We start from the raw sequence: 13,085 nt of genomic DNA on the forward strand, positions 1-13,085 counted from the left end.
ACACTAGATAAATCAGACTCCAACAGGGTGACTAACAACAAAAACCAAAGAATACAATCAAAAACACTAGAAAACAACAGAAGCCAATATAACTCCTTACTACAGAAAACATCATAAACCAACAGATTGAAATGAAAAACAATAGAAAACCACAGACCCCAAAAAGGGCCTTGCATTAGAAACACTGCAAACACTCAAATACAACACAAACTAATAGAATATCTTACAAAAGAAGTCACCAAAAAACAACAGTTACTGACAGTTTTTTTACACCAGAAACCAACAAAATCCAACAAATACAATGAAAAACACTAAAATACAATTTAAAAAAACTAGCATACTGTTTCACAACACAAAACAACAAAACCCAACAGATTATTTTCAAAATTCGTTCACTACAAAATCCAATCAAAACCAATGAATTCAGTGTGCTTTGACAATAAACATCAGAATGCACTGATTTTTTTTTTCATTTGTGGGCCAATTTGAGCCAACAGAAACCACTGAAACCCAATAAAAGTCATTGTGTTACCAACAAAATCCAATAAAGTACACTTAAATCATATCTGTCAAACAACAGAAAACACTTATGTAGATTTCTGTTGGGTATCGTTGGTTTCTGTTGTAAAAATTTTGGTTGAATACCAATAATTAATATAATCAACATGTTTAGGTTGTTAACACCGTTTGAAGAGTACACGTCTGAATTGCTCCAACGGAATTCTGGCTCAGCTTTAACCTACAAATCTGACTGACAAAGATGGCTACCACTCTCCCTAGCGTGCCGACAGCGAGGCAGCTGGCTCTCTGACGTGAAGAGCGAGCGAGAGAGAGAAAGAGCCTGAAGAAATCTGTCAGTCCGCACACGCCACACACGCGGTCTTTGTTGAGGTAGCGCCAGGTGCGCACAGTTTGTTGTTTAGTCTCGCGCGCATCTTCGCCCCAGCCATCGGCTCGCGTGCTGCCATCTGCCGTCACGCGCCGAACTACCAGGGCTGGGATTCTCGGCAGGTGGCGAGCAACCCGCCTCCCCCGCTGACGTCTTTCTGACGGAGTCACAATGGCGCGAAGGGCGCGTTTATATATTCCTGACCAACCATGTTGGACACATCCGTGACGTCAGCGTAACATTAATGGCGGACGCGACAAAACTTCCCGATGAAAAATAGTTTATATTTCCAACGCGTGCGAGCTCGACGTTTCTTAAATGAACGTCCGATTTTAATTTTTCGAAAGATAATTGAACTTGTGCGTCGCTAATGCCATTACGTACTTGCGTATTTAAGATTCTGTTTACTTACTTTATATGTGAAATCGCTTAAATGTGCCCGCCCGTGGTAATATTTTCCAATATAAATTAAATTTGTACTTATATTTAATAATGTTCGCAGGCTTTCATGGCCATTGTCTGAAGTAGCCAAGCTACTACTTATAATATTTCCCTCAAACATGTCGATCGAAAAGAAAACCTGCAAGTGTTGTTGGCTGTCGTAGGTTTTGGCAAGAAACATTTCATTTTTTTATGGTTCATGTTTGCTCATCGCGTGAATAAGAACCGCATAAATTAATAACGCGATATTTTGCTGTCGCTTCGCGTGCTATTATTCGAACTTTCGCGCTTCTCTGTGTTGAGGTTACGTTAAATTATAACAAAGGAAATTTTGGATTAAAAAACCTAGTAAATTATAATTTCACTAACATAAGAAGGGAAAATCTGTAGGATTCTGGGGGAGGGGGGAGAGATTATATTTATCATTCCCGTTTCACAATTACTATTATACAAGCGCAAGCGGGCCCCCCCGGAAGATGTAATAAAATTTGAATAGAAAATCATTCCACCATTTTGAAATACGTATGTCCACCATCTTGAAAATCCTAACCTTTTAAGTTAGAAGTCAGGGAAAACATTTTAAGATTTAAAACAAAGTAAATTAAATAACATTTTAATAAACTTGTACTTATGTCATAAAGCCCTCGGCTATGTCAAAGTCCCCGGGGTTTGAAACGAGAACTCAGCGGCATGATGCCAAGTGTTTCGCACGACAGCCCCTCCCGCCGCCACTGACCTTGCTCTCGTTGAGGTTGAGCGCCGGCATGTGCAGCTTGCGGGCGTACGACTTGGTCCAGTCGATGGGCAGGATGTTGCCGAAGTTGCCCGTGATGGTCCACCACATCCTGCAACACAGCAGCCCGCGTCACACACTCGCGGACATGCGTCGAGACACCCCTTCCCGTCACTTAGTGAGGCAGTCCTTCAGTGCACACATCACCACATCAGTAACGAGCTTATCCATGTGTTCTCATGTTGCAAATACATATAACTAGAGACCTGAAAAATTCGCGGATTCATTTCGTGTTATGCTTAAAATTCAAATAGTTTTACCTAAGTGCTGCTTCTGCCATTGGTTCACTGTTAATCTGGAGGACTGAGGGCCAATTAGAGACCCTCACTCATAGAAGTGTCGAATCACAGGCCACCCAGTCGAGACGACTCACAAGTCAGCAGCCAATGAACAGTTGGCATTTGCCCGAGTGTGCGGAGGATATTGGAGACTATCCTGAAGATCAATGAACCCGCTAATTTTTTCGGTCTCTACTTATAACGAAACTCGGACACGAAATGTAACGTAAAATTTTATTTTTTTTATTTTTCTTAAATAATGCCGAGCGTGATTTATATGAACAAAATATGTCTTCAACTAAATTTCTGGACACGAATCAAACGTAGTTTCAGCACCCGCCACTGGACTTCGCTGCCGGAGCAGCTACGTCGACTATCGAATCAATCGATTTGCAGAATGGCTCCGATAACAGGAGGAAAAAAAAAAGACTGAACACCAGCTTTGTACCTGCTTTTCGACAAGGAATTTTTATTAAAATACCGCCCATCTTGTTAGAATTTCATTTAACAGTAAATACCATTAAGTTTCCCTTAGTCGTCTGTGAACTTTGGTTCGTGCGATCCGACACAGATGGCAGCACCGTTCCTTGACTTCAGTCGCATTTACGGAATTACTGCCATCAAATGCCGTATACCGAGAGCTAACAAAGATGTTATACATCGAAGAAAAAAAAGGGGGGGGGGGGGGAGTTCCCCTCTGTAAAGTCGGTTTACGGACGATAATTTTACGTGATAACGTCATAAGAAAACATTGATGAAAAATTGCATACTTTTTAATTTTCAAATATTATTTATAGTTTTCAAATTTAATTTGTTTAAAATATAATCACGAACAATTAGTTAAAAAGCCCGCCTTAAACTGTTTGATGTTATATAAGATTTTTCTCGCACGGTGGTTGGCCGGTTCTTGCACGCTCGGCTCAGGCGGAACGTGACAATGAGTCATGCTTTTTCCTGCGTGCAGCCGGCGTTCATCGATTTATAACCGCAGAGACATGCAAAATTCGCGATTCATTTCGCGATTGGCTAGCATCAAAACAACTATACCTTCGTACCGCTTCTGTGATTGGCCCACATTTTATCAGGGGAACTGTGAGCCAATCGGAAACACTAAACCAAGAAAGTGCCGAATTACGGACAGCCTAGTTGAGACGTCTCACGAGACAGTAGCCAACGAACAGGTGTCATTTCCGCGAGTATTTAAAGGACTGTGGAGTCTATCTATCCAAGAGGTCAATGAATCCGCGAATTTTGCAGGTCTCTATATTATAAGACGTTGTCAAGTCAAAAAAATGTATGAGATAATTAATCTCAGGGCATATAACCGTGTAGGCAGGTAGCAGTGGCGGGCCGGACAAGCGAGTGTCGGCCGGTTGCCATGGCAACCACAGGCAGAAGCTCCTGACCAGGAGGGGAGGTGGGGTGCCACCAACTGCAACTGCCACACGAACCACTAAGCAACGTAATTAATTAGATCAATAAATTTTTTTACCTCACTGGGTTAACTATTATAAAAAAAATTCAGAGGAAAAAAAAGGGTTTTAAAAAAAACCTAACTTTAGACGAGAAACTATACATGTCGCGCATTTTCCAGAAAATATTTGACAATACTTTTCTTGTTATAACCGTGCCGTGAATATCTCTGGCACTCGTATATTTTACTATAGGGTTTTAGCCTCCGTCGTCTGGGAATGTGAGACGAGGAATACTGGAGACAGTAAACCCTCTCCCTCTTCCACGGCACAAAATTATCGTGCCAAAAAAAAAAAAAACATAAACGCAAGCGTGGTTGCTGTTGTGGAATTCTTTTGATGTCGCAGGCGTCACGACTGACAGGCATAAACTCTCTCTCTCTCTCCCCCCCCCCCCCCCCCCAAATCACTTCCTTACTCCCTACACGAGGACTAGACTCTTTGACCACACGTGTAGGACAGGATTCTAGCCGCGAGCTGTGGAGATTGAGATTGGTGACAGTGATTGTGTATCGAGGGACTACATACCTGATAAATAGAGACCGGAAAAATTCGCGGATTCATTTCGCGATAGGCTAGAATTCAAATAGCTGTACCTCTGTGCTACCTCTGCTATTGACTCACCACTCACCTGGATGACTCTGGGCCAACGAGAAACACCCAAACAAAGCAGTATCGAATCACAGGCTGCTACGTTGGGACGTCTCGCAAGACAGCAGCCGATGAGTGGGTGACATTTGACCGAGTGTACGTAGAACTATGGAGTTCATCCTGCAGGTCATTGAACCCGCGAATTTTACCGGTCCCTAATGATTAATACTTTTCAAAAAAAATTAAAAAAAAAAAATGTTGTGCTCTTGTACTCGCCAGATATGTGTAACATTTAACCTCGGTAACAAGCAAATTCATTGTGTTCTCGTTTGTTGCAAATAAACTTATAATACTAAACTAGAACACGAAATTAAGCGTAGGAATCTTCAAAATAATGTCGAGCGTGATAGATACACGCAAATTGTGTTTTCAACTACATTTCTGGACGCGAGTCGCACGTAGTTTCCACGCCCGCCGCTAGAATTCGCTGCCGGAGCAGCTACATCAACTATCGAATCTACCGATTTCCTGAACCATAAATTTTAAACCGTACAATAAAACGGCTCCGATAAAAGCAAAAAAAGACTTTGAAAAAGTACCAAACCCTGGCGTTGGTCCTGATTTTCAACACGGAATTTCATTCAAATACTACTCATATTTAGAGACCGGAAAAATTCGCGGGTCCATTGACCTTCAGGATAGTCTCCAATATCCCCTGCACACTCGGGCAAATGCCAACTGTTCATTGGCTGCTGACTTGTGAGTCATCTCGACTGGGTGGCCTGTGATTCGACACTTCTATGAGTGAGAGTCTCTAATTGGCCCTCAGTCCTCCAGATTAACAGTGAACCAATGGCAGAAGCAGCACTTGGGTAAAATTATTTGAATTTTATAGCATAACACGAAATGAATCCGCGAATATTTCAGGTCTCTAGCTGATTAATATAAACATAAAATCATGACCTGAGATGGGAGGCGCCAGTACGCCAATGCGCGGCACAGAGCCGTGCGAGGGGCCACCGAAGGGAAGGTGTCGAACCCAGGCCCCCGGCACCCACCCCACAGCGGCCCCGGGCTATAAATAAGACACGTGCAGGGGTGTCCAGCGCGCCTCACCTGCGCCACCAGCATTGCGACTGCAACTGTGGGCGCAGCCCGGGCTGGAGTCCCCGGTGTTCCCAGCACCCGCCATCGCAGCACGGCGCCAATCCCGATGCTGATTGATCGATTGACCGTGCCGCGTGTTTGTGTCATGTTGGTCCGTCTCTTTTCTCCTGTATTCACTCTGCACGATGTGCAAACCCTGCGGGTGGGAGAGATAAAGTGTCGGCTGTCACACACCTGGTGAGTGATCGCTCCTGTGTTCGTCAGCGAGATGTTAAGAAACACACCCCCCCCCCCCTTTTTCCCACACAATCAGTCCGAACTGAACAGCCGGAACTGCCGTGTGTGAGGACGGCGTCTCGCCAGTCCAAACAATCAGTCCATCAGCAAAAGTTTCGAGGCATATGTCTTTGTTTACTCTCTTTGGTTACCTACTATCCCCCCCCCCCCCTCACTCACTCTCTCTTTTCTTTAACTAAAAGTGAAAATGGAAATGCAGTATCCAAAGTTTCTTCCACGTTGTACGATGAAACGACACATCCAACAGCAACAGCGACCACGAGACTGATCGGTGTGCGGAGAGGCTTCTAACAGTCCGAACTGAGCACCAGGGCTGGTCGTGTGTGGGGAAGGCTTCAGAGAGGGCTGAGCAGAAGGCACTGCCCCACGCGGTCACCGCAGATCCCGGAGTCCAGGCGAGACACACAGAGAGAGATGAGCGCACCAGCGGTCCCCGGGTGCCAAGGTCTGCCTGGCGCCGCTCCAACTGTCACACGGCCGCCACCGCCAGCCACCGTCACACCGCCTAGACACTTCCCGACACGTCACTGGACTCGCCCATGCTTGTTCCGACAAGCTGGCTCACTTGAGTTCCCATCAAACATTTTGCACATAGGACGGGTTCTAAAACATCTCGGCCGTTGGATGCAAAAAAGCGTTGACTGTGAAATGGATGTGACGTAAAATCTATGTTTTATGGAAAAATCTCTGAATATTTTTAAAGTTTTCTGCTTATTGCATGCGTTTAGGCCAAAAATTAGGCCGGGTACAACATACAAGCAAGCACCGTACCCAGAGATGACTTGAGACGCTTGCGATTCAATTCTTTTTTGATTGAAGGTTTTTCATTGGCTCAAAGTCCTTCAGATAAACAATGAGTCAATCACAGAAGCAATATAAAGATACAGTTGTTTGGATTCTAGCTTATCATGAAATGAACCCGCGAATTTTTCCTGTCTTTATGAATAACGTAGACAAAAGAAGTGCACGCTAAAGGAAAGAATACACGCAGCCACAAGAGTTGACGTCGACGCACAGGTTCACAGGCCGCCAGCACAAGGCGTGGGAGCATACAGCCGCGCCCGGCAAGGAAGCGACGCAGGAAGAGGAGTCCGCACAACCAAGGAATTCAGTGCCGCCACATAGACGGCGTCAGTGGGAATGACACGGGAAGCTGGAAGCAGGACAACACCTAGCTCCTTGATTTCTAAGTCGCCGCAGAATTTGAAGTGCTACGCTACGAAGCTCCTAACTTCTCGCTACAAACATTTTTGTTGACGTGACAACGTCTAATAAATCGATGAACGCCGGCTACACGCACTAAAAAGGATGACTAATTATCCCGTTACGCACATTGTCCCGTTACGCACATTGTCCCGTTACGCACATTGTCCCGTTACGCTCATTGTACGCTTGCGCCGCATCTATCTCTCTTCCACTCGATTGGAACAACCATCGATTTTACTTTTTCGAGGCACATTAAACTTGAAACACTCCCATTCGTTTCCTACTTTACTATCATCGTCCTATCCTTAACGGAATAACACAGATTGGAAGAAAATAAATAGCAAACATCTATAAAAGTTCATCGTCCTATCCTTAACAAAATAACACAGATTGGAAGAAAATAAATAGCAAACATGTATAAAAGTTATATTTAAAATAATCTCTTCGTTAAAGTAATAAACATATTTGAATTAATGAGTTCAAATAAAAGTAAATTTATCAATTAAATTGTAGATTTCATTTCACTCCTTTGTATCCATACAAAATAGTGATAATTCAATAAAAATTATTCAATTTTATTCATAAAAGTATGCAATCATTTCATCTATGTTATGTTATGACGTCACGTTAAACTATCGTTCGTAAACCGACTTTACAGACAACCAATTTTTTTTAAAGATGAAGCAGGCGAAACTGTCAGCCAGGTCGCGCCGCGCTAAGACGCCGCCCAACTCGGAGGACGTGTTCCCACGCTGCGTGGACCGGAAGTCCTCAACTTGCATGTGTTTCCGCCGCCACGTGTCGCCAGGAAACCACGCATTGTCAGCGCGTCGAGGGGGCTTCAATTTGGGCCGAATGTGGCCCCCACCCAGCTGGTAGCTCCCCGCTTCGTCCAATGAAGAGCGCGTTCTCGCGAGTTTGGGAGTCAGGGCCGTCCAGCGAGCTTCGGGGTCACTCGCAGCTCACGTGCAGACATTCGTCATTATTTTTTAAGGTTTAAGTGGCGTGGCTCTTTATTGGCAACTGAAAACCAGAAGAAGAAAAAAAATTGGTTGTCTGTAAAGTCGGTTTACGGACGACAGTTTAACGTGACAACGTCATAACAAAACATGGATGAAATTATTGCAAACTTGTATGAATAAATTTGAATAATTTTTATTGAATTATCACTATTTTGTATGGACACAAAGAAGGAGTGAAATTAAATCTACAATTTAATTGATAAATTTACTTTTATTTGCACTCATAAATTCAAATATGTTTATTTCTTTAACGAAGAGATTATTTTAACTACAACTTTTATACATGTTTGCTATTTATTTTCTTCCAATCTGTGTTATTTTGTTAAGGATAGGACGATGAACTTGTATACATGTTTGCTATTTATTTTCTTCCAATCTGTGTTATTTTGTTAAGGATAGGACGATGATAGGAACAGTAGGAAACGAATTGGAGTGTTTCAAGTTTAATGTGCCTCGAAAAAGTAAAATCGATGGTTGTTCCAATCGAGTGGATGAGAGATAGATGCGGCGTAAAGGTTCAATGAGCGTAACGGGACACAGCGTAACGGGACAATGTGCGTAACGGGACACTTTTTCGTGCGTGCAGCCGGCATTCATAAATTTATTAGACGTCACGTCAAAAACAGAATGTGAAGTTACCAATGAAGCTGATAATTCTGCACTAGAAAGCGATGGGGTTGAAGTTACTAATGAAGCTGATAAGTCTGCACTAGAAAGCGATGGGGTTGAAGTTACTAATGAAGCTGATAATTCTGCACTAGAAAGCGATGGGGTTGAAGTTACTAAGGAAGCTGATAAGTCTGCACTAGAAAGCGACGGGGTTGAAGTTACAAATGAAGCTGATAAGTCTGCACTAGAAAGCGACGGGGTTGAAGTTACTAATGAAGCTGATAATTCTGCACTAGAAAGCCATGGGGTTGAAGTTACCAATGAAGCTGATAAGTCTGCACTAGAAAGCGATGGGGTTGAAGTTACCAATGAAGCTGATAATTCTCTACTAGAAAGCGACGGGGTTGAAGTTACCAATGAAACTGATAATTCTGCTCTAGAAAGCCATGGGGTTGAAGTTACCAATGAAACTGATAATTCTGCACTAGAAAGCGACGGGGTTGAAGTTACCAATGAAACTGATAACTTTGTACTAGAAAGCGATGGGGTTGAAGTTACCAATGAAGCTGATAATTCTGTACTAGAAAGCCATGGGGTTGAAGTTACCAATGAAACTGATAACTCTGTACTAGAAAGCGATGGGGTTGAAGTTACCAATGAAGCTGATAATTCTGTACTAGAAAGCGACGGGGTTGAAGTTACCAATGAAGCTGATAATTCTGTACTAGAAAGCGACGGGGTTGAAGTTACCAATGAAACTGATAATTCTGCACTAGAAAGCGACGGGGTTGAAGTTACCAATGAAACTGATAACTCTGTACTAGAAAGCGATGGGGTTGAAGTTACCAATGAAGCTGATAATTCTGTACTAGAAAGCGACGGGGTTGAAGTTACCAATGAAGCTGATAATTCTGTACTAGAAAGCGACGGGGTTGAAGTTACCAATGAAGCTGATAATTCTGTACTAGAAAGCGACGGGGTTGAAGTTACCAATGAAACTGATAATTCTGTACTAGAAAGCGACGGGGTTGAAGTTACCAATGAAACTGATAATTCTGCACTAGAAAGCCATGGGGTTGAAGTTACCAATGAAGCTGATAATTCTGCACTAGAAAGCGATGGGGTTAAAGTTACCAATGAAGCTGATAATTCTGCACTAGAAAGCCATGGGGTTGAAGTTACCAATGAAACTGATAACTCTGTACTAGAAAGCGATGGGGTTAAAGTTACCAATGAAGCTGATAATTCTGCACTAGAAAGCCATGGGGTTGAAGTTACCAATGAAGCTGATAATTCTGCACTAGAAAGCGACGGGGTTTAATTTTGTGCTAATCATGGACTAAAATAATATGTTTTAAGGCCTCCGTGGTAATTATATCATCGTGACGTAGACAAAAGGTAAACGAATAACTCTTCTTGTATTGAAGACCTTAACAGCAATCGCATTCACCAAGGAGACTTTTCGGCGTTAGTAACACTCATGTACGTACATATCCGTGTACGGTATCCTGTGTACAGTTTACACGATTCGCAACGAATTTTGCGCCCCAAATAACCGAAGGGTTGTTCGTAGTTCAAGCAGATAACTGATCTTCGTGGAAGCTACGCCGAATGCCTATTTCTTAAGTCTGTGTTCGAGTAAACAGATAAAACAGGCACCCTTAAGGTCTAAGAGTGTGTTTTCCGTGGTCGTAACAAGGTTTTGAATGATTATTCGATACACCAAGAAATTAATTTCGAGTTCATGTTCAGAGTAAGTAAACTTAGGACCCTGTAAATTTGATCTCAGTATGATTTGTAACCAAAATGTACGTTAAAAAAATTTATCAGTGTATTTATTCGCCTGTTAAGAGAAAAAACAGAGGAAGGAAACAGTGAAGTCTTTTGCACACAAACGATTAACTTATTAAGTGCACTATTCATCGATTTGTCACAAAATATTATTTATATTCGTTATTGACGACTGCTGGTAACTCTTAGAACCGACAGAACTTGAGAAAAAAAAAGGGGGGGGGTGTTTAGGGGCGGTGACAGGGTGCAGGGGGGGGGGGGCAGTACAAATGGGCAAATGGCCGCATATTTCGGGGGAGATATACAGGTGCGCCTCTTACAGTGGACTCTGCAATGTTTCGCGCGACATGTGACGCTATCTGCATGTTTTAGATTTATAATGTTAATTTAACTACTTGACGACTAACATCTTACTAAAATAAATTCAAACAGTGCAAAAGAAACGTAATGTTGTTTTTTTTTTTTTTTTAAAAAAAACATGTTCTATATAAATGTGCAGGATTTACCAATCTTTTGGTATGCCACATCCCGAAATACGTGGCTACCAAAATAGAGTGAATTAATTTTCACTGGTTTGTTTCCCTGATAATAGCTCTTGCATTACTTCTGACCGTCAGTGTAGCTACGTTAGTAATATAGTACGAAAGCTAATATTTAGCGGGGCGGGCCCAAAAATACTTAAAAAAAAAAACTATATCCAAGTTTCATAAATTATGCCTTGCCCTGTTCGACAAGTCGATTAACAGCGGTCATACGATATTATTTACCGACCATCGCAAATGCGATACTACGAATAATTTGGGGTGGCGTATCGCAAAATTTCGATGATTTGCAATACCTGCGATATCACTGGTCACAGTGATGGTGATATCAATATTCAGGACGTCGAAATCTGTGGTGCTTGTGATACAACGACACTGATTTCAAGATATTTTTGAAGAACGATACACTGCATCCGAATCGATGGTATCGATTGGTATCGAAACCGTCACGACCCTAGCGCCCGGAGGTGGCTGGAGCCAGTCGTTCCAGGGACTTCCCCCACGCGGCCGACAGCTCCAAAATAAACGCCTGCCGCCCCCCCCCCCCCCCCCACAACACGCATGTTCGCTGCGGCGTGACCCTGCATTGCTTCCACGCACTGACGCGTCCACAAACAAACAAATGGCACGTGTTTTATGGAGAGGAGGGGAGTCGAGAAGCGGAACTGCCATTAAGGCTGTTTATCTTTCATGCTTTTAAATTCGATAATCGGGTCCGCAAGTCAACACATTATTAAATCACATTCCTGCATGCTAGTCTTCTACGTAGGTATACATTTAAAAAAAAAAGTAAATATGTTAATCCAATATGTGTGGGTAAACAAAGGGATATTTTCCGTTGGCATGTGAAGTAGCTGCCCTGCGGTGTTTTTTTTTTCTAGGGCTTTGTAAGATATTATTTGGCTAATATTACGACGAGGGTTTTAAGAAAAGCGCATCGGTGTAGTTTGGTCGTCTGACCTTGCCTGCTTTGGTTTGCCAAGACTCAGCACTTGAAAAACTAATAGAAATTTACATACATACATATATATATATATATATAAAATTTAAAAGTGCGTAATAATTTGAGGTAAATAATTGAAATAAAATACTTAGTGTCAAAAATAAGTAACGTACAGCGGCTCCGTGTATTGTTTATTTTGCCACGGGTCTTTTAGCATATAGCGATTGGTAGAACTGCGCTGTTAAAAATGTTCCTCTTAAATTTACGTAGAACGTTGGTTTTCAATTAACCAAACATCTTCGTAAATATACCGTTAGTAACGTAATTTACTAAGTTCACTTACTTTGAGCATGAATCCACAATACTAATTTTGGTATAACAGCAAAACTTCAAAAACTTGGAAAGACTACTTCCAACGTTGCAAGAACACTCGAACGTCTTCCACGTGTGTGTTTATCCTGTTTACAAGGGGGGGAAAAACAGGGCTAAACAGTTTTGGTACGGCGTAGTTTATACGTAGATACGAAGAAATCTTGCTTTATTCCAGACGAGTTGTTCGTTGGAATGTAGTGTCCGACAGTGTGCACACGCACGTCCAGGCAGCGACAAAGGGCAGTGACCTTGGGGGCGTGTGACCTTGACCGTCGGGCAGGTATGCCGCGCGCGTGGGAGCCCAGCGCAGGGCTGCCAACCGGCCCTTTCCCTTTCCCTTCCACTGGAGGCCACCCGCCATCGCCTGCAGCGATGCTTGGGCCTGGGTTTATAAACTACGCTACACAAGTATTGATCAACTCCAGTAGCGGATCCAGAGGGGGGGCTAAGGGGCTCAAGCCCCCTCCAAAAGCATCTGGGTCCACCATTATTTTAGTGTTTGCCTTGATAAATCCTAGCCTCAGTTGGGTTAAACCCCTCCCAAACCAAAATCCTGGATCCGCCACTGATCAACTCACAACTTTCTTTCGTTTAGGCTCGTGTTTCCAACAGGCAGACATGTGCATAGGACAAAATTTTATTATTATTATATACCGCTATATCATATCACTGTTTAGCTTCCACGAAGTGAAAGTAAAAAAAAACAACTTTAAAATCAAATTATTGACAGTT

The 13,085-nt window shown here is 42.8% G+C and overlaps 1 protein-coding gene across 2 annotated transcripts in view; it reads right to left on the minus strand.

The window, feature by feature from the left end:
* Positions 1–13,085, minus strand: part of LOC134535219 (fasciculation and elongation protein zeta-2) — an 85,711-nt gene that overhangs the window by 17,809 nt on the left and 54,817 nt on the right. For both annotated transcript variants that reach the window (XM_063374270.1, XM_063374271.1), the window contains exon 2: positions 2,067–2,175. In XM_063374270.1, the coding sequence (XP_063230340.1) occupies positions 2,067–2,175 (109 nt within the window). The remainder of the gene's footprint in view (positions 1–2,066; positions 2,176–13,085) is intronic.

This window comes from Bacillus rossius, chromosome 8, assembly GCF_032445375.1.
Source record: "Bacillus rossius redtenbacheri isolate Brsri chromosome 8, Brsri_v3, whole genome shotgun sequence".
Classification (NCBI taxonomy): domain Eukaryota; kingdom Metazoa; phylum Arthropoda; class Insecta; order Phasmatodea; family Bacillidae; genus Bacillus; species Bacillus rossius.